At 41.0% G+C, this 21,314-nt stretch overlaps 1 protein-coding gene across 1 annotated transcript in view; it reads right to left on the bottom strand.

The window, feature by feature from the left end:
- The window catches only part of Aoah (acyloxyacyl hydrolase), a 191,835-nt gene that overhangs the window by 23,401 nt on the left and 147,120 nt on the right, over window positions 1–21,314 (bottom strand). Inside the window, 3 exon segments of the mRNA XM_005369893.2 lie at window positions 2,539–2,711; window positions 7,840–7,914; window positions 8,770–8,806. Coding sequence (XP_005369950.1) covers window positions 2,539–2,711; window positions 7,840–7,914; window positions 8,770–8,806 — 285 coding nt within the window.

The raw sequence follows: 21,314 nt of genomic DNA, 5'->3' as shown, positions 1-21,314 counted from the left end.
GAGAGAGAGAGAGAGAGAGAGAGAGAGAGAGAGGTGTGAGACACTGGATCTTACCTCTACCTCAGTTTGAAATGGCGATCCTGCCTCCAGGAATCTCAGAATGAGACCGAGAGCTGTCTACTCCTGTTTTTAATTCCCTCAAGAACTCGGATTAAAGGCATGTAATGCCTGGTTTTCATGGCAACTAGTGTGGCTACTGGGATTAAAGGTGTGTGTTACCATTTCTTGGTCTGTAAAGCTGACCAGTGGGTCTGTTTTACACTCTGATCTTCAGGCAAGCTTTATTTTATAAAATATAAAAGAAATGCCACTGCAACATTTTACCTTATTTCCTGGAGAAAGGGTCTCTCCCTGAGTCTGGAGTTTGTTTACTGATTCCACAAGAATAGCTGCCAGTGAGCTACAGAACTGTCCTGTCTCTACTCCTTCCCCAGTGCTAGGGCTAGATGGGTTTCTCTAACCATCTTCCCCCTTCCTTCTCTCTCAAGTTGCATGCTATCATTGTTACCTACTTCTGTTAAATTAAGTGTGCATAGTCAGTTTGATTGAATTTATGTAGCTAGTCTAACCAGAGTTTATGGAAGAAAATGAATTTAAAATCAGAAAACTTCAAATCATGTTACTACATGGTGTGATGGAGTAGGAGGAAGAACAGTCCCCTTCCCCAAGCTTCTCTTATCATGAGAAATTCAGTGATCTAATGGAATTAATTAAAAAAAAACTACATAGAACCTTCATCTGGCTATGGATGGAGATAGAGACAGAGACCCACACTGGAACACTGGACTGAGCTCCCAAAGTACCAAGGAGGGAGAAGATGAGCAAGGAAGTCAGGACCAAGAGGGGTGCAACCACCCACGGAGACAGTGGGGCTGATCTATTGGGAGCTCACCAAGGCCAGCTGGATTGTGACTGAAAAAGCAGGGGATAAACCTGGACTCTCTGAATATGGCGGACAATGAGGGTTGCTGAGAAGCCAAGGACAATGGCACTGGGTTTTGATCCTACTTCTTGTTCTGGCTTTGTGGGGGCCTAGCCAGTTTGGATGTTCACCTTCCTAGACCAGGATGGAGGGGGGAGGACTTTGGACTTTCCACAGGGCAGGGAACCCTGACTGCTCTTCAGACTCGAGAGGGAGGGGGAGAGGAGTGGGGGGAGGGTGGGAGGAGTGGGAGGCTGGGAGGAGGCGGAAATTTTTTTTCTTTTTCTCAATAAAAAAAAAAGAAAAAGAAAATCTACAGTCTTCATGCCCATGGCTCAAAGAGACTTCCCCGGCCCAAGTGGTTGTCTTTAAACACACACTGTGGTTCAGAAAGGAGTGAAGCTCTGTGTGTTATCATATTTCATCTATAAGGATAAGAAGCTGTATGAACAGGGAAGCTATGCTCTCCTTATGCAAGGCAGGACAGTGCTTTGCTTGGATAATACTTGTGAGACGTTTTCATGGAGCAAATGACTTCATCTTAATTGGCGGAGTGTAGATATCTGCTTTTTTTCCCCTCAAGTGAGAAGACTAAAGGGCTGGGTATTAGTTCTTTTCTCATGTAAATGGGGGTGGTTTCTCATTTGAATGGGAGTGGAATTTCTTGAGTGAGGTAGGAAAGTTGGCTTAACCAGGAAGACAAAGAGGTTGGGGAGGTGAGAAAGAAAAGTCCATAGAGTTACATACTCAAGGGAAAGCTCTGGCTCATGTTCAAAGAGGAGCCAGCTGTGGATAGAAGATTTTACTAACTTATATACACCCTGGCCTCGTCCATTCCACATAGGCTCACATCTCTTTCATGTTGGTCCCCATGTTATACTCAGAACAATTTAAACAGAGGTAGGAGACAGCAAGTCTGGTGGCTTGGGCAGATGGGAGACTTGCCAGCAAAGATATTGGCAGAAATACTTTTTATGTACACCAGTGTTGTTCCTTTTGAATAGCTGTCACCCAGGTTTGTCTTGCTCACCTGACAGAACTGTGTTTTCCCTGGGAAGAGCATAGGGACTTAATGTCAGACTAGGACTTAATGGTGGTTGTGACTCTGTGTTGAGCCCTTGAGCATGGGGATGGGTCTACTGGGTGGCTGTAAGTCAGAACTGTCTAATTTTGTTACAGGAATGGAGCCCAGCTATAGCTAAGCTCAGTGGAGAAACAGAAGCAGGCATTTTCTCAGCGTCCCTAAGCATCAGCTATGATACAGAATTTTCTTTCTCAGTTTCAAGCAAGCCTGGTCTACTTACCTCTCCGTTGTGCTGGGGGCAGTGATTCTTTGGTTATGTTCTACTTTGTGTAACTTAACATTTCCCAAGCAAGCTTATTAGTGAATTCTTTATGGCATGAATTTACTTCTTTGAATTTCTCTTGCATTAATATCATATACATCACACATACATTTCATGTGCATCACACATACACATCATACATATCACACACATCATACATACATATCAAACATTGCACTTACACACATCATATATATGCATTGCACACACATCACACATACACCCACACATGCGTACACACGGTGAAAAGAATCTGCAAGCATAATATACCTAGAGGGTGGTATTGGTCGTGCAACCTATCCCAGAGAAAAGTTCCGTCTGGCAAACCGTATAAAATAACGTGGCTGCCATTGGGCAGGTGGGAATCTAGATACTTCAGTGTCTGCATGACATTGGAGTACATTTGTTCAGGAGTGGTCATTCCTGGTATTGGGTCAGCTCTCCTGAGGTGGAAGAAACAGCAAGTATTTGATTAGCAGAAAGGTAACATACAAAACACTCTGTATCTGCTGGTTATCAATACTATTTTGTAAACCACTTTTGACTTCCTATGTTTCTGGCACACAGACTGCATTTACTGACTCCTTTGAAGTTGAGTAAGCCATATAGCTGGTGATGTAAGAGCCTCTGGAATGTTCTCTGACTGTATTGCTGGTATAAATAGTGTTACAGATAGTTATGTCACTTGCTTGAGTTGAGAGAGAGAGATAGAGAGAAAGAGAGAGGCAGACAGACCCATGTTCCTGAAGAGTACACACAGTGTGAGCAAGAAGGGAAAGTTTGTGGTTTTCTACTACGAAGACTTTAGGTTTTTCTTTGTTTGTTTGCTTTTCTGTTTTGGACCATAAGCTCATCTACCCTGACTCTTGGGTACAGGAGAGGCTCTGATATTGCTTAAGATTGATTTGGAGCTTTGGAGTTTTGGGACTTAACAATTGGTTTTTAAAAAATTGCACACAGACCACAGTAGGGAGGCAGACATTTCCGAGGAATGATGTTATTTTATGTGTAGACATTCTCTTTCCCTTTATTCTCAGTTTCTGTACTAAATTTGGGCTTTCGTCATTGTTCTGATAGACAAGTATCCTCTGCTTTATTATTAAAACACTATTTACCAACAATTATATTTCATACCACTGTCTTTCTATAGCTGGTAGTTGTTGTGGTCTGTAGAGCATATAAAATCATCAAAGAAATCTCAAATAAATAACTTAATGTTTTTCTTAGTACAGTTTTATTATGTAATGAGAAACGATAATTATAGCAACTCTTAAAAGGAAAACATTTCATTGGTGATGGCTTACAGCTCAGAATTTTAGTTCATTATCATCATGGTGGGAAGCATAATGGCACACAAGCAAACATGGTGCTGGAGAGGTAGTTGAGAATTCTACATCTTGCTCTACAGGCAGCAGGAAGAGACCACCACAGTGGGTGTGGCTTGAGCACCTGAGTCTTCAGGAGTCCCTAGTGACATACTTCCTCCAATAAAGCCACACCTGCTCCAATAAGGTCACATCTCTTAATCACGCTACTGTGGGTCAAGCATTCAAACACATTAGTCTATAGGGGCCATTCCTATTCAAACCACCACAGTGCTGTACCCTAAGGCTTTAGAAAAAAAAAGCCCAAACAAAATGTATTAGAGAGACAGCAATAATTAGATAGAGATAGAAATAAGTGAAATGCAAACAAAACTACAAAGAGCCATTGAAACAGAGATTTGGTTCTTTGACAAAACAAACAAGATGAGCAAACACTCAGCCAAACGAACTGAATCAAAGACAGAGGAGATCTAAATTAATAAAACAGAGATGAAAGGGAAGCTATTACAATGAATACCAATAAAATCCAGAGAACCATGAGGACGTAAACCTGAAGACTATATTCTACTAAATTGAAAAATCTAAAAGAAGTGGATGATATCTGGATACATATGACCTATCTAAGGTAAAACAAGTGAGACAGATTATTTAAACAGATCTATAACCAATAATATTGTAGCAATAGCAGGAAACCACCTCCAAAAGAAAAGTCCAAGACCCTTGAGGATCAACCATCAATACTTCTCAAATTATTCCACCAAATAGTAAAGGAAGACACTTCCAAGCTCTTTTTATGAATCCATTACACCTTAGATAAGGCCTCCACAAAAAGAAAGTAAAACTACAGACCAATCCCCATGATTGACATAGATGGAAATATTCTCAATAAAATACTTGAAAACCAAACTCAAGAACACATAAAAGATGTGCTCACCATGCTCAAGTTAGCTTCATTCCAGAGATGCAGCGGTGGTTTGACAAATGCAAACCAATAAATGTAATAATTACATAACTTAAGTCGGCCTAAGCTTTGAGGTTCTGTTTCATCACAGCTAGATGTCAGTGTGGCGATTTCTCAGCAAATTAGCAAACAACCTTCGATAAGACCCAGCAATACCACTTTTGGGTATATAGCCAAAGGATGCTCAATTGTGCCACAAGGACATGTGCTCAACTATGTTCATAGCAGCTTTGTTTGTCATAGCCAGAACCTGGAAACAACCTAAATGTCCCCTGACCGAAGAATGGATAAGGAAAATGTGGTACATTTACACAATGGAGTAGTACATAGCAGAAAAAAAAACCTGACATCTTGAATTTTGCAGAAAAATGGATGGAGCTAGAAAGCATTATTTTGAGTGAGGTAACCCAGACACAGAAAGACAATTATCATATGTACTCACTCATAGGTGGGTTTTAAACATAAAGCAAAGAAAACCAGCCTACAAACCACAATCCCAGAGAACTTAGACAACAATGAGGACACTAAGAAAGACTTATATAGATCTAATCTACATGGGAAGTAGAAAAAGACAAGATCTCCTGAGTAAATTGGGAGCATGGGGACCTTGGGGGAGGGATGAAGGGGGGAAGGAAGAGGTAGGAAGGGGAGCAGAGAAAAATGTAGAGCTCAATAACAATCAATAAAAAACTTCATCCAGAAAAAAATAATGCAATAATCAAGGACACAAATGACAATAGATGTTGGTAAAGATGTGGGAAGGAACTGTTATTTACTTTCTGTGGTTATGCAAAGAGGTCTGGTCACTGTGGAAATTGATATGGAGGCTTCTCAAAAAAAAATCAAACATAAAACTACCACAAGACACAACTTTACCATTTTTGGGCACACACCTAAAGGACTCAGTATACCACTACAGGGGTATTTGTACATGCTTGTCTCTTGATACTCTTTTCATAATAGCAAGGGAATAGGTTCCATCTAAGTGTCCATTAGCTGAGAAATACAAACTGCTGCATGTACACAGTGGGATTTTACTGACCGCCCAAAGTCTCTGCTGCTGTAGCTCACACACATTTGCTCTGTTTCAGGAGTGTCGAACTTTAGTGGCACATTAAAGAGTCTTAAGGACAGTAATGGATAAACCTAAGACCACTGAGTCACTTTAGGTAATTAGTGGAAATGCTAGGCGCCTCTACACTGCCCTTCTTTCCAAATTCCTGAGGCTAAAAGTTGTCTTCCAGTCAGGACCTTCATTCACATATCAAGTTCTTACTGAGTAGCCACAGGTAGTCAGAGAACTGAGAGAGACACGTGGCTGCATTACCTCAACATCATTTTAAAAACACGGTTGAAGAAAGAGACAAATCAGATTCCTGAAACTTGTTCCTGGATAGAGCCATTTTGCAACCTTCTGGCTTGGGCATTAAATGGAACCCTTTGCCCACTATGGGTTATCTACTCCACCTTGATGTTCTGCCATCTGTCTTTATTTTTCTAACCTCTCCACAGGACATCACAAAGTGGGCACTGCAGGGACATGCCCCACTGCCAGCTCTGTTCCTTCATCCAAATGCTCACTGCATCTCTGTCCAGATAGATCCCTGGTAGGAGAGAGGCTGGCGTGAGCCTCTAGCTGATGTGTTTGATTTTTGGCTCTTTGGAAAAAAGAAAGCAGGAGTGGGTTGGAGAGACTCAGGATGGGGAGCACGTTCTCAGTGATTCTGGCCTTTGACAGGACAGCTTTTCTTCAGGCACTCTATCCAGTTGTAACCTGTTTGCTTTCTATACTCAGAGGACCCTGATCCAGGGACTGGAGGGACATTATCTGGTTGGAGCAGAGCTTGTTCTCTTTGGCAGTGGAGGTTGGAAGTCACATCTCTGTTTGTCGTGAGCCCCAGTGGTCTTTTCTTGCCGTTGGATCCCAGAGCCGACCTAGTACTTGACTCATTGGTGGTGCTCAACACGCGCTTTAAGACAGTGAATGAATAATAGAACATAAGGAAGACCAGAGTGAGCCAGGGAGAGAAGACAAACTTGAATTAGAAATCCCGCCACTCCTGGCTTTGCTATTCAATGGCAGGAGAACAAATTCCTTTACTTTGTGAGCCACAGTTTCCTCATTTCTAATAAGCCAGCAGTCACACTTGCCTCTTTGCGTTGCTGCGGGATGAAATGATACAGAAAGGAGCACAGATCTTGGACCAGGAACAGGCCTTCAAGGGTATGCACTCTTATTGGAAAGTCCTGGATGGCTCATCACAGAGACAGGGACGTGGGTCCTCACAATGCAGCTTTGGGGTCCTGGAGGGACGGACCTATGTATGAATTGGCCCATGAGTGACAATGGATCATGGGGTGGCATGTCCCCCTCCTACCCTTGAACTGATTTGTCTGCACTTCATTTAGGGTTCTATGGGAGCAAATGAGCTTTAATCCCATTGGCCTTTGCTCCCATCACAGGCTTGGGAGGCCCAGGAAACGGGTAGAACAAGGGGAAGTTAAGCGATGAGCTGAGCAGGGAGCCTCCAGCTGGTTAGTTAGTTCTGCTGCCTTGAGCATGTCTTTTACCCCTTCTAGGCTTGTCTTTCATGTTTTCCTAAAATACTAAGCAGATGGCCAGTGGGAGCTGCTCCACATCCTGTCTCACCTTTGGCTTACTTTTCAACCACAACCACAGGGCAGATGCCCACATGCAGCTTACTTTTAGGGGTGTACATAGATTTTGATACATCTCTTCAAATGCTGAGGGGGGATTAACGCTAATGGTGTAGTGTAGCAAAGGCTTTTTTTTTACTGTGGGCTATCAGAATAAATGGGATTGAGTACGAGTTACACATAGTTTCTTCGCCAAATGCAGGTCTATTCTGTTCTTCTGCAGAAGAATGTCAGCATGCGAGCATGGCATGTGTTCCTGTGGGATAACTGGGCTTCTACTGTATGCTATTGCCAATGTTGTGGATTCCAAGTCTTGGATCTTGGTGAAGCGTATTTCCTGTGGTATAATCCACAGTTGCTCCTGGTGCTCCTTGTTGTGACGTCAGAATTGAGAGCTAATGGACCAGCTTCATTTCTTTCCAGAGGGAGCTTTTCTCACAGATTGTTCCTTCCTACTGGCGCCACATATCCAGGCTTTCCTTCTGAGATAAGCTTATTTGACACCTGCACACTGTGGCAGAGTAGACTGGGGTGGGGGAGTGGAGGAGGGGGGAAGCTAGAGCCGAATCTCAACTGAGCAGGCCCATTATCGTCTTAGCATTGTTGGCATCTTTCTCAACGACTTACCCATTACAGACATCGTTTCCAATCATGGCATAAATCACGATGGCTGGTTGGTCCAATGCCTGGTTCCTAGACAAGCTGAGAAAACACGGAGTCTGAGCAGCATGGTCATCAGCTACATAGGCTGAGCCTGGGAGAATATCCCACAGTTGTGGTAACCACCCACGAAAAACCAACCAGCTTTTCTGACTTTCTGTAACTTCAGCAAAGCTAGTCAGCCCTGTTCTCCTCTATAATCTCAATTCAATTTACCATTAGGAAATGGCATATCAATCATAATATTGAGGAGTAGATTAAAATTTCAGCTGAACAGACTCACCGTTATCTTCTTAGCATTGTTCAAACATTATTATAAACAAGGGCAGGTGAGTTAGTTGTATTATTCATACCCAGTTTCATAGGACATCCCAGAGCTATGGGGCCCACTTAATTCACAGAGGTAAGGGCTGCCTGAGGCTTCTGTTTACGATACTACAAACAGCTTTGAATCTGAATTTTCATTCCCAAATAAAACCCAAAATATTAGTTTGCCAGGCATGGTGTCTCAACACCTGGGAAGCTATGGAAGGAGAATTACACACGTTAGAGATGAGTCTGGGTGGCTCTGTCTCAAAATTAGAAACAAAAAATAAAAAAAGATAGGTTTCATATTTTTAAAGCCAGACTATGATATAATCAATGTGTTTTTGCAGTTTTGTCTTCAGAGTTGAATTTTATTCAGTTGATATTCATTTTATAGTCCATTGAGAACATAAATGAACTAATCACTTTCCAAGATACTGGCCCGAGAAAAGAAGGTCCAGTGTGCAGATAGTAACAAACCAACTATCGATACTCAGTAGAAATGATATTTGGGTAATAAATGAGAATTTTCCTTCCTTTCAAGATAAGTTAACCATATTTAAAAGTCTCTTAAATGTATCTTCCACTTACCTTTCTATGAAATTCTTCAGATTTCTAGAAGATGCACCTGTAGAATTACAATTAAGAAAATAGTCTTTTAAGCTTAAATGCCAGTCCTGATGTCAGCTGAGTTCACATGGGTGATGTCATTGTTCAGCCACCAGAGGCTGTCCACACCACACTGCTGATGGCAACTGCTTGTTTCTGGAGATTTTCCGTAGTGTTTTATCTTGGCTATCACCTTCAGGGGTTCCTGATTACTGGGCATTGTACTAGCATAAGCCAAAGGCCTTTGGACGGGTGGGTTGTCATAGACGAGTAAATAATTTAGTAGATGTAAGGGGAAAATATGTATCTGTCTCCAAAGAGACAAGGTATTCCTAAAACTAAGAATCGGAGAGACAGACAATAATTCTCTGGGAGAGACAGCTTCTTGGGAGCCCCCATTTAAGGTTCTGCTATTCAGAACACTGAGTTCTGATGGTAGAAACTCTCTCTGAATAGTAAGTTGCTCTCTGCTATCTTCAACCTGCAGCTGCCCGGTGCTACTGGTATCCTACGGGGGCTCACAGGTCTGCTGGACCTTTTATTCACTTCCACCCCAGCTCTCCTAATCTCTCATTTTTAGAATAATAAAGAATGAAGAAGTGTTATTATCATTCTGTGATGTTTTTCCTTTTTAAATTTTTATCTATTATGTATACAATGTTCCACCTACATATATGTCTGCAGGCCAGAAGAAGGCACCGGATCTCATTACAGATGGTTGTGAGCTACCATGTAGTTGCTGGGAATTGAACTCAAGACCTCTGAAAGAACGACCAGTTCTCTTAATATCTGAGCCATCTTTCCAGCCCCTTGATAGTTTTCTTAATGATAAACAAAAACCAACAAAAGCACAAACTTTTGTTGTTCTAAAATTATAGGACCAGGTCCAGCCAACCTCAAGTCCGTTTGGGAATTTGATGTGCAGAGAACCCACAGACCTTAGAAAAACAGAGTAAAGAGTTGTCAACAGCTTATTAGATGGGGTGTCCTTCCTTATAGGCAATATCTCCTATGTCTTTCTTGACTACTCTGGACCAGGATTGAAGACCAATCATAAGTGATTGCAGTAGATTTAAAGGAGCAGCACAGCTGGGGGTCATGGTCATTTGTAATATATCAGCATCCTGGAGGCTGAAGATGCAGAGCTCACGTCCAGCCTGGCCTATATAGTAAGATCCTGTCTCAAAGCAATAACAAACAAACAAAACACAAAACAAGTAACCACAAACAGGATGCAAGGAACCACTTATTCATTACCTAACGCCTAATTTTTTTCCCCATGTACCGAATCCTCTCTGCTGCAAAGTCCTTGTGTTTTTCACCCTTTTCCCTCCCTCATGGAAATCTGTTTTATAAAGTCACCTAAGTAGTTAATGTCTCTCCCACTCTCTTCTTTCCTAGTGTCCGTCCATTAATTGAACTCTATTCGTTCCTAGTCTTTTGTCAGACTCGGCACCACATCTTTCCCCCTCCCAGCCTCCAGTGTCCTCTTCTGTAGGTGTCTCCTACAGCTTCTGAGGGTTGATGTATCTGCCGCTGGAGAAACTACTACAGCCATGACAGCCAGCAGGGAATAAGCAGCAAGGACAAAGCCCTAGCCCGTGGACAAAGCAGAAAAAGTCAGATATCTGAAGAAGTTACACCTTTTGTACTTTGCGATTTTAGTTTCACAGAAAAGACAAAGTTTTGCCCTGGAATAGAGGACTTTTATTATTCACTAACGTGGTCTAGTGGAGAGCCGTGGTCTAGTGGAGAACCGTGGTCTAGTGGAGAACCTTCATGTCCCCTGGTCAGAGTAGAAGAGTCCATACAGGCCTTTAAAAGCGGATCTGTGGGGTCCTTTAACTAGGGTGTATCTATAACAAGAAGAGAAGGTTTCATGACCTCATCATCAGTTAGTTCTCCCTAACTGAATTTCAACACATGGTCCCTCTGGGCTGATACTGACCATATCACCAAGTACCTCACATCCTATGTATTCTCTCAATTTAGAAACTAACTTTCGTGATATTCTAAGTGAATCTGTTACTTTCAGTGCCTGACAACAGGCCCCTAGTTTCTTTCCTGGAAAGAGAAGGAGAACATTTAAATATAACTAGAATAAGTCTTCAAAAATTAAATCATGCTGGGCGGTGGTGGTGCACGTCTTTAATCCCACCACTTGGGAGGCAGGGGCAGGCAGATCTTTGTGAGTTCGAGGCCAGCCTGAGCTACAAGAGCTAGTTCCAGGACAGGCTCCCAAAGCTACAGAGAAACCCTGTCTTGAAAAACAAACAAAAAATTAAATCATTACTTTTAGCAAAACATACTGAGTATTTACTATGTCAGGTGTTGTGATTGATTCTGAGTATAGAACAGAGACTAGAGAATACACAGTCTTGTTCTTTGGAAGCCCAATGTTACTAAACAAGCTATGGTCATAAAGTGTTGGGGATTCAGAAAGCCCCGAGGGTGGAAACTTAACTGTTTACTGAGGTCCTAAAATAGGAACACATTAATTGGTCCACAATGCTCTGTACGCAGTTCTCAGAAACAGTTACAGCTAAGTGCTGTGTTAGCTGTGACTATCTGCAGTCAACAGAGCAGATCTGAGGTTTTCGAGTTCTGGAGTTTGCATAATTTTGGAGACTCTCCTTAAGGGCAAGAACATAAACACAAAACATCCAGACATTGGGCCGAAAATATAGCGCAGACACAGGAGCCCAGACCAACTGTGGTTAAAATGTTGGAATTTGCAACTTTTATGCCTAAGTATGGTCAGCAATCAAGTGAGGGGACCCCAAGTTTCAGCAGCATTAGCTTCAAAATCTGCCTTTTGACACCCTTTATGTCGTGTTACTAGCTCTTGGTCAGGCTGCCAAATTCATAGATAAGGCCCAGAAATGGGAAGAGAAATGCATCTGATCTCTAGTAAGGATAGCCATCATTGTAATGGCTGTTCCTTATAAACAGCAGGGATTTAAAGTGCGTTATTTTAGCTGTTCTATACGAATCCATGGGGAGGATTAGGAAATACATTTTAGTTTATTAACCACAAATACATTCAAACAAAACATGCAACATCTCCAAACCATGTGCAGGACTTCAAGCTCAGATGCCCACAGAGCCTACAGGTGCAGGGCTGTTGAACCCACCCTATAAAGAGCAGCCATTGCTCAGTCCTGATGAATCTGTGTGGTACATGTCATTAGACTTGTCTTCAAAATGGAAAAGGGATACATGGGACTTTTTGCCAAAAATCTCCTGATTTTTTTTTAGACATTGGCCATGAATCCAGTGATTGTAAAATATGCTTCATTTTATGATACAAACTCCACACAGGTTAGGTTTTAACCAGTTCAATCGTTGAGAGACCCACAAGGAAACACTATATGTCAAGGACAAGATGTTGGGTCTGGAAAGATAGCTCAGTGGTTAAGGGCACTGGCTTCACTTACAGAGGACCCAGGTTTGGTTCCCAGCTCATAAATAGCAGCTCACAACCATCTTTAACTCCAGTTGAGGGGGATCTGATGCCTCTTCTGGCCTCTACAGGCACCAGGCACAAATGGTGTGGAGACACATATGCAGGCAAATACATCCACACACCTAAAATAAACGTTATTTTTTTTAAAAAACAAAGCTCCACATGAATACATTATTTCTCTGATTTTGTGTGATGGTGTATACCTTTCTTATATGTGCAGAAACATTTGGATTTCCATTTCTAGAGAATTTTTATGATTTTGCCCATTTTTGTTTGTACTTACATATAATATATTATATATTTATATATAAACATATGTATAAATATGTATACACAGTATGCACACATATACATAAGTGGTTATCTGAAAGAAAATGGCCTCCAAAGATAGTGGCATCATTAGAACGTGTGGCCTTGTTGGAGAATGTGTGATATTGTAAGAGGAAGTGTGTCACTGTAGAGGCAGGCTTTGAGGTTTCATATATGGTCAAGCCACTCCCAGTGAGACAGTACATTTCCTGTAGCCTTTGGATTAAGATTTAGGACTCTCAGATCCAGCACCGTATCTGCCTGCATGCTGCCATGTCCTACCATGATGATAATGGACTCAACCTCTGAAACTATGAGCTGCCACCTCAATTTAAATGTCTTCCTTTATAAGAGTTGCTGTGGTCATGGTGTCTCTTCACGGCAATAGAAACCCTAATTAAGACAACATATGGGTTTTATATCTGTAGCAGACTAAATATTCATGTTGCCGAAAAAAAGGATGTATCATGTACAGGACAAAATGCAGCTATGGGCCTTGTGTGTTCTGCCCTATCTGAGCCCTCTTATATACAGGATGACAGCGGATCTACTTGTTTTGAATAGCTTTATCCCCCTTCATTTTCTGTTTGTGTAATATAACAGCAGACACTACTTATCAAAAACATTTCAGATTAAAATAAGGATCTTTCTTTCTTTTGTTTCTGGCAATATGGTCTCCACTTTCATTCTCCATGTGTGCCTGTGTGAGTGAGCAAACACAGGGTCTACCATTAGAAAACAAAAAGGAAGGATTGAGGAAAGCCTTTCTTCTGTATCTTATTCATCACCCCATGCCTTCTTTGCATGCCCTTTCTTCATCCATGAAGAGGTTACATTTTATGCCATCAAATACAAATCTTCATCCTTTTTTCTCATGTGTAGCATTTATTGTATTCTATTTGACTTCTGATTACATTTTCTTAATTAGTGTAAGATCTTTATCTAATTTTTTGCTTATTTTATGTGTGTGGAAGTATGTTTTTCAAGGGTAGGAATTCTTCCTAAAGCAAAAAACACTTGATAGCTGCATCAAATGACATACCTGGTATCTATCAATCAGCTGCAACCATTACTGTATTTATATTTCCTTTCTTGTCTGTCAGTTTTGTCTCATGTATTTTGATGTTCTGTTTGAATGTAATTGGCCCCCATAATTCTGTAGGGAATGCCACTTGTTAGAGTGGGTATGGCATTATTGGAGGAAGTGTACCCCTGTGGGGGTGGGCTTTGAGTTTTCCTACACTCGGGATACCACCCAGTGTCTCAGTTGACTTCCTTTTGCCTATAAGATGTAGGATGCTCAGCTACTGCTCCAGCGCCATGCCTGCCTGCATACCAGCATGGGCTCTATCACAGTGATAATGACCTCACCTTCTGACACTGTAAAGAGCCATACCAATTAAAAGTTTTCTTTATAAGTGTTGCCATGGTCATGGTATCTCTTCACAGCAATAAAAACCATAATGAAGATATATATGCATCTGTGAGTTCGAGACCAGCCTGGTCTACAGAGCTAGTTCCAGGACAGGCTCCAAAGCCACAGAGAAACCCTGTCTCGAAAAACCAAAAAAAAAAAAAAAAAAAAAAGATATATATGCAATGGTATTATAGCCTCTCAGTGAATTAATCTTTTTATTGTTAAGATATTCATATTGGCCACTATAATTTCTTTGAAGTCCAGCTTTCTGACAATCCTATGGTAACTGCAGCTTACTTTGATTAGTACTAACATGGTGTATCTTTTCCCACCACTTAGCTCATTCACTTCCCTGTATTTGAAGTGAATTTCTTGTAGACAGTCTCCAGTTTTGTGGGTTATTTTTTATTAGGTTTGGTCTTTTGTGCCGGGGCTGAACCCAGAATCTTATACCCACTAAGCATACACTCTGCCATTGAGATACAAGTCTAGCCTAGAGTTGGTGCTTTTAATTTACTCTTTTTATTTTTTAGACAGCATTAAAATAATATGTTTCAATGTGATATTTTATATTTCAGTCTATTCTAATATTATTTGTTAAAAGATTATGTTCATTCAATGTAATCATTGATACATTTAAATTTTGATCTATCATTTTGTTATTTATTTTATTTTTGTTTTATCCTTTTATTCCTCTGTATTTTAGTTTGTTTAAATTTTGTTTTATTGTTTTAGATAAGGTCTTATTATGTAACCCAAGATAGTCTAAAACTCTAGATCCTTTTCCTTCTAATTCCTGAATTCTGGGATTATAGATGTGTGTCACTATGCCTGACAAAAATTTTGCTAGTATTTTGTTTGAAAGTCTTGGTGGTTCTTTAGGGGTCGGCGATGCTGTTCTTACTGCTGGATCTTTCTCTGGAGATAAGTTACAGAAAATAATCCCATAGATGTCAGTCCCTCACGGGGGTGCCTCATGTGCTGGTTACACCCAAAGAGCCTAAAAGTTTTCTGATGAACATGATTTACCATATATTGCTGTGACACTTGCTGTGAGTTCCCCAAGCATGCTGTTCATGGGGGGTCTTGGGCCACCGAGACACCCATAAAACAGGGGTCTTTTTTAATATGGCATCCTGTGGCTGTTCCAGTATGATTCAGAATTCTAGCACTAGAAGGTTTTCTAGATGTTTCCTTTCAGTGAGGCATCCACCGCCTTTTGTCTAAACATGTCCTCGTTTCCTGATCTTTTGTGTATAGTGTACATGCGTGAGGTGTGTCTGTGTGTGCTAGCGTGGAGGCCAGAGGAAGATACTGATGGTTTCCCTCTGCCATTTTGTGCCATCACCTTGAGACAGAGTATCTCACTGAACTGAATGTTGGCCATTTGCACTTGTCTGCCTGACCAACAAGCTCTTGGGATCCATGTGAATCTTCTCTGAATGCTGGGATTACAGGAACAAGCAATCATGTCTAGCTTTTACATGAGTGCTTGGGTTTTGAGCACAGGCATTTATGCTTACAGAGCAAATCCTCCTACCTACTGAAGCATCTCCTTAGCCCCCTCCTGTGCTTTAAAATAGCCACTGCTGAAAGCACAGTGCTGATTTTCTGAGCCTGCCTTAAGCCATGGCTGGTGCCATCTGTTGCCTTTGCTCCCGCTTGCTGTGAATGAGAGCTCCCCAAACCACCCAATTGTTCTTGAATGGACTCTGGTCTTTCCCTACAGTTTTGTGGGGTTTCCCATTTCTCTCTGCTTTTAAAGCTAGAGCTATTCAGGGACCATTTCCCTCTTATGATAGTGTTACCTAGTTTTCTCTGGTTTATTACATAGGTATCCTAGCAGACCACACTTGCATATCATCTGACAATTTCTTTTCTCCACATAAACTCAGTTTCAAATGATGTAGATTTTTCTTACACGTCTATAATTCATTAAGCATTTTCAGAAGAAAGATTTGTTGAGAAAATAAGAATTTTTACATATCTTCTCTTCTAAAAATGTTTGTTTGCAATAAACAGAAGTCTTGAGACTAAGATATTGATCTTGGGCCCCAGATCCCAGGCATTTAACAACTGTTTGTTGTGACAGTTCCTGACAGTGTTTCCACTACTGGGAATGCCTCATATCACAAATGTTTCTGTCACGAGCAAGACAAATTCCCTAAAAATATTTGGATAGGGTAAAATATGCTTCCAATTGTGACTGGACTCTACCTCCCAGTGCCACATCTTCACAAACACCTTTCTCCTGGGTTGCTAGAAGTTGAGCTCTGCTTCTCCCCAAAGCCATTGCCTCCAGCCCCAACCCTCCCTGCTCAGCACCTCCTTTCACCATTTGAATTCTGCTTAAATCTTAACTTTGCTGTGACATCTTCTATTTCTTCAGAGATAAGGGTCTCTCACTTCTGAAGGTTGTAACTTACTTTTGCTCCAGTAACACTGTCAGAACTGTGATTCCTTTCTTGTTTGTCTCTTTCCTGTTTGGTTATGACCTCCATGAAGGTGAAGCCTTTACCATGCTCATCTTTCTATTTCTAGAACTCATTGTAAAATTGAAGAGCAAGACAATGAAGACAGGAAGGCAAAGCACCTCCATGCTTACATAAACCCCAAGATCATTTAAGCTGTCTGTAGACACAGCAGATAGCTTTCCAGTTGGTGCCTTTTATCTAAAGCTCTAAACAAAACAGATTATTGAAAGGAGATGCCCTACAGCTTCAGCACACTGACAAGTACATTCATTTAAAGCAAAGTATTTGCAATGCAGGTGTGCCGATCCTAGCTTAGTGAAGGAGAATTCTTCACATGGTTGCTGTCACAAGCCCTGCTCCTACCTGTACAGGTTTGTCTTAGTTTCTTTTTTTTTTAAGGTGATAAAATACTCTGACAAAAGCAACTTTAGGAAGAAGGATTTGCATTAGTTCACAATTCAAAGCATAGCTCATCATGCTAGATAAGGTAACAAGAGCTTAAAGTCACACTACACCCATAATCAAGAGCAGAGAGAAAATGAATTCTGCATGCTATGCAATCCCGGATCCCCTGTCTAGGGAATGGTGTCACCCATAATTCCAATGAATGGAATGAAGACATACCCCAATCCTGGACATGACCAGAGGCCCATCGCCCAGGTGATTCTAGATTTTGTCAAGTTGGCAATTAATACTAACTGTCACAAGGTTATATGAATAAATCCAAAGAAATAGTTCCAGTTGGATAAAAGCATCTCCATTGTTTAAAGATTTTTTTGAATTCTAAACTCTTACAAGTATTAAATATGGTGAAAACTTAATACATAGTAAGAGAGAGATTAGTTCATCTATAATATGTGTCATATTATAATTTTTCTCTTAAAAGTTCCTATTATTGCCGGATGGTGGCGCCACACGCCTTTAATCCCAGCACTCGGGAGGTAGAGGAAGGCGGATCTCTGTGAGTTCAAGGCCAGCCTGGTCTATAAGAGGTAGATCTAAGACTGGCTCCAAAAACTACAGGAAAACCCTGTCTAGAAAAAAAAAGTTCCTATTAATATTAAATATTGCATCTTAGAGATACATTGGATAATTAAGAGAAAAAATTTTTGATCTGTAGGCATTGAGTGCTTCTTTTTTTTCTTTTTTTTAAATTTATTTATTTATTGAGGATTTCTGCCTCCTCCCCGCCACCGCCTCCCATTTCCCTCCCCCTCCCCCGATTAAGTCCCTCTCCCTCATCAGCTTGAAGAGCCATCAGGGTTCCCTGACCTGTGGGAAGTCCAAGGACCGCCCACCTCCATCCAGGTTTAGTAAGTTGAGCATCCAGAACAAGGGCATTGAGTGCTTCTATATCATTTTGTTTTCAGTTGGAGTATTTAAGAGCTGCTGGAGGTGGGCGGTCCTTGGACTTCCCACAGGGCAGGGAACCCTGATTGCTCTTTGGGCTGACGAGGGAGGGGGGCTTGATTGGGAGAGGGGGAGGGAAATGGGAGGCGGTGGCGGGAAAGAGACAGAAATCTTTAATAAATAAATAAATTAATTAATTAAAAAAAGAGCTGCATACTAAAGATTCTACTGCTGTGGCCACACTCTCTCAGGCTCCCCAAACAGAAATGGCCTAGATGTTCTGCTATAAATAATCTCTGCCATCTCCTTTCAAGGTTTTGTGTTGTGATCAAATGCTCAGCTCAGTGGTGGTGCTCCCCACATACTTCCTGGAGCCCTATTTCAGTGTGACACTGACGACCTCAGAGCTTCCCTCCAGGGCTGTTCTTGAGGCTTCTGAAGGTATTACAGACATTTTCATTCTGAAACAATTGCTAAAATAATACAAAAATATAACAATATAAAATAATATGAAAATAGGACAAAGATCTTTACACATTCTTTACATAGATTTTTCTAAATATACACACCTGTAATAATTATAATGATCAAACACAAAACCAACATGAGTACAATGCTGTTGTCTAATCTAAATACATAACTTAGATGTCACTGATGACTACTTCCTGGTCTTGGTCTAATTCACTGTACTTGGCTCTTAGGCCTCTTTAGTCTGGACAGGTTGCTTTGTCTCTGCCTTTATGACCTTGGCAAATTTGAATGCTACTGGCCAATTCTTTTTAAGTGGCTTTTAGTTTGGGTTTGTTTTAACATTTCCTCATGACTAAACTCGGGTTATGCAATTATTTTGGCAAAAATACAATACCGGAAGCTCAGTTAGTTTAAGGTCCAAAACCTATTTTGTTCCAGAATAGAGATCATGGGACGTCTAAAAATAAGGAGTCCTTGCGCGTGCAACTGAGTTCAGCTTAGTCTGCAGTATTATTTTTTATAGTTCAATTATAGTTTGTCTCTTTCTTCTTTCGTCTTTTTGATTTTATTCTTTCCCAAGGAGACTAAGAGAACTGGCTCAGAAGTGTTGCGTTAAGGTATCTAATGCTGACAACCCAAGACAGAAAGATGACAGTTGTCAGGCCACAGTCTAGAAAGGGAACAGTGCGGCATGGCTGAAAATGTGACCTTCAGTAGCAAACAGACACGGTTAAAAGTCTATCACTGAAGAGGTAACGGATCATGATACGTTATGTAACTTCTCTTAGCCCCGTTTTCCTCATCTGCAGACATAGCGTTGCTTTGTGCATTCACTGAGGACAAAGTATGTAGTTTTGAACTCGTACTTGATATTTATCAGGATGTGTACGTGTAACAAAGTCACACCCAAACACCAGCCTCTAAGGATGGCCTGAACAGTTGTCCCAGACTAATGGGCTCAGGTTCTGGGTAAAACATGATTATCCAGGCTATGGGAAGAACTGGTCCTGGTCTCCATTGTGTGCAGCATGTTCCATGTTGTATTTCTGGGTCTAGAATCAGCCTCGATAGTGCTCTTGCTCATTGTGGAAGCACAGTCTTTCTGTTAGATATGTCTTATCACAAGGCGACTGTTCTCATGCCTTTTCTTATTAGAACGTGCCCATCCAAAGCCACTGCCCACTTCTGCTGGTCACTCTATGGTATCCAGGTGAAGAAAAACATCTTTCCTGTGCTCAGCTGATATAGGGTCTCATAATAATAAACTGACCAAAGATGGATTCACAAGAGAAAATAAATAGATGTTTGTTATCATGTGCTTTCCTCATGCACAGGCTGAGCGCTCAGAGATGAGCACGCTGAAAGGCTGGCTAGAACTTGGACTTATATATCTTCTTAGACTATAGATAGAGAGATTTGGGATTTTGTTTTAGGAAAAAAAGTTATAGGAAGGTGACTGGGAGAGACACAGTAAACGGAGGTCCTTGCTCTGCTTTGTCTTGAACGAGTCTCAGATACTGTGATGGGAAAAGATTGAAACTAGAATGGCTGCAGAGACAGAGAGCTGTTCTACCTGTGATGGAGCATAGGGAACTCCACAGTGTACTGTCCTAGGGACCAGTTTCTTAGCTCCGACTAATGATAGCAGACACAGTGCCACAACTGCTCATCTTCCAAGAGGAAAAGGAAGATGGATCTTTCTTTTCTTTTTTAAAGCATAAATCCCCTTGAGTTTTAAGTGTCAGTGACAAATAAGACAGAAACATGAGTTTTTGGGTGGGCGATGCTTGCCAAGGTAAAGGGATCATGAATCAGAGGTGAGCCAGGGCTGCTTAGTGAGACCCCATCTCTGAAAAACAAAACTAACAAACAAAAAATAACAACCCCCAAGTAAAAAACAAAAACAAAAAAACCAAGAAAGTATTTTGAAAAACAGAACATTCTAATTTATAATTTCAGAATCTTAGAATGTGGATGAAGTTGAGATTAGTCTCATTTAATGCCCTAACTTTGCAGATAAAAATGGGGGCTTAAATTGAAGAAGTGACTCATTACAAAATTAGATGAAGATGGGTTAAGACTGAGGTCAAATCATCTATCAATCTGCATCACACAAAGGCCTTTTTAAGTCTTCTGGATTTGCTTCAGAGAATGGCGTTCAAACATTAGAGTTAATGAAGGCCAGAAAATCATTGCTTTAAATTTAGGGTTTGCCTCTGCCCTGGTTTTTCTCTGGAGGGGAGAGGAGAGTGTATTGTCTTGTGTGTGGTTTATAGACATGGTCCTGTGACCTATACTGATGGACACCTTGTCTGATGGTGATGTGTCCCTGGAAGCAAGAGTAACAAACAGCTCACTGTTGCCAGCTGTTCAGTCTGAGGGTGTTTTGTCAGAGACAGCTCCCCAGGGAAAGCCAGGATGTAGACTAATCCCACAGAGAAGAATTTCAAGATGGTCAGTATTAAGAAAAAAATGGATTTTGTGGTTGCTTTATTTAAGAAAAGGACAGAAGTGCACACCCAAAAGTAGATCCAGGTGTCTGTGGTGCTAAATGTCCTAAAAATGCCAAAACAGTATAGTGACCCTTGAAGTAACATTGTTCAAAGTATAGAATGGGTATTTGAATTGAAAAGGCTAAGTAAAAACATCTTGAGATACTTATTCTTAGCTAATGAGTTTTCTTTTTTAATTTGAAAATAAAAATGTTTATTTTTTGTTTTTACATCTCAATGTTTCCCTCCTTCCCTTCCTCTCAGAGCTGGGGTGGAGAGGGACTTCTCCTTCACTGTTTCTCTTCAGACACAGGCAGGCCTCCTTAATAATTTCTCCTTAATAAGGTAAATTATAAAGTAGTTAGTGAGGTGTCCCTGTACAGGTTTATAGAAAGGAGTGCTAAAATATAAAAACGTAAGTCAGGAAGGTCTAAAAAATTCTTAGGGTCCATAGGTCACATGAAGTCAATACACATGTTTTGACTGACAATATGGCTCATAATCTGTGTGTGTGTGTGTGTGTGTGTGTGTGTGTGTGTGTGTGTGTG

The sequence above is a fragment of the Microtus ochrogaster genome, unplaced genomic scaffold, assembly GCF_000317375.1.
Source record: "Microtus ochrogaster isolate Prairie Vole_2 unplaced genomic scaffold, MicOch1.0 UNK66, whole genome shotgun sequence".
NCBI lineage: Eukaryota > Metazoa > Chordata > Mammalia > Rodentia > Cricetidae > Microtus > Microtus ochrogaster.
The sequence above is the reverse complement of the archived record's forward strand: the minus strand, read 5'-3'. Positions and strand labels throughout refer to the sequence as shown.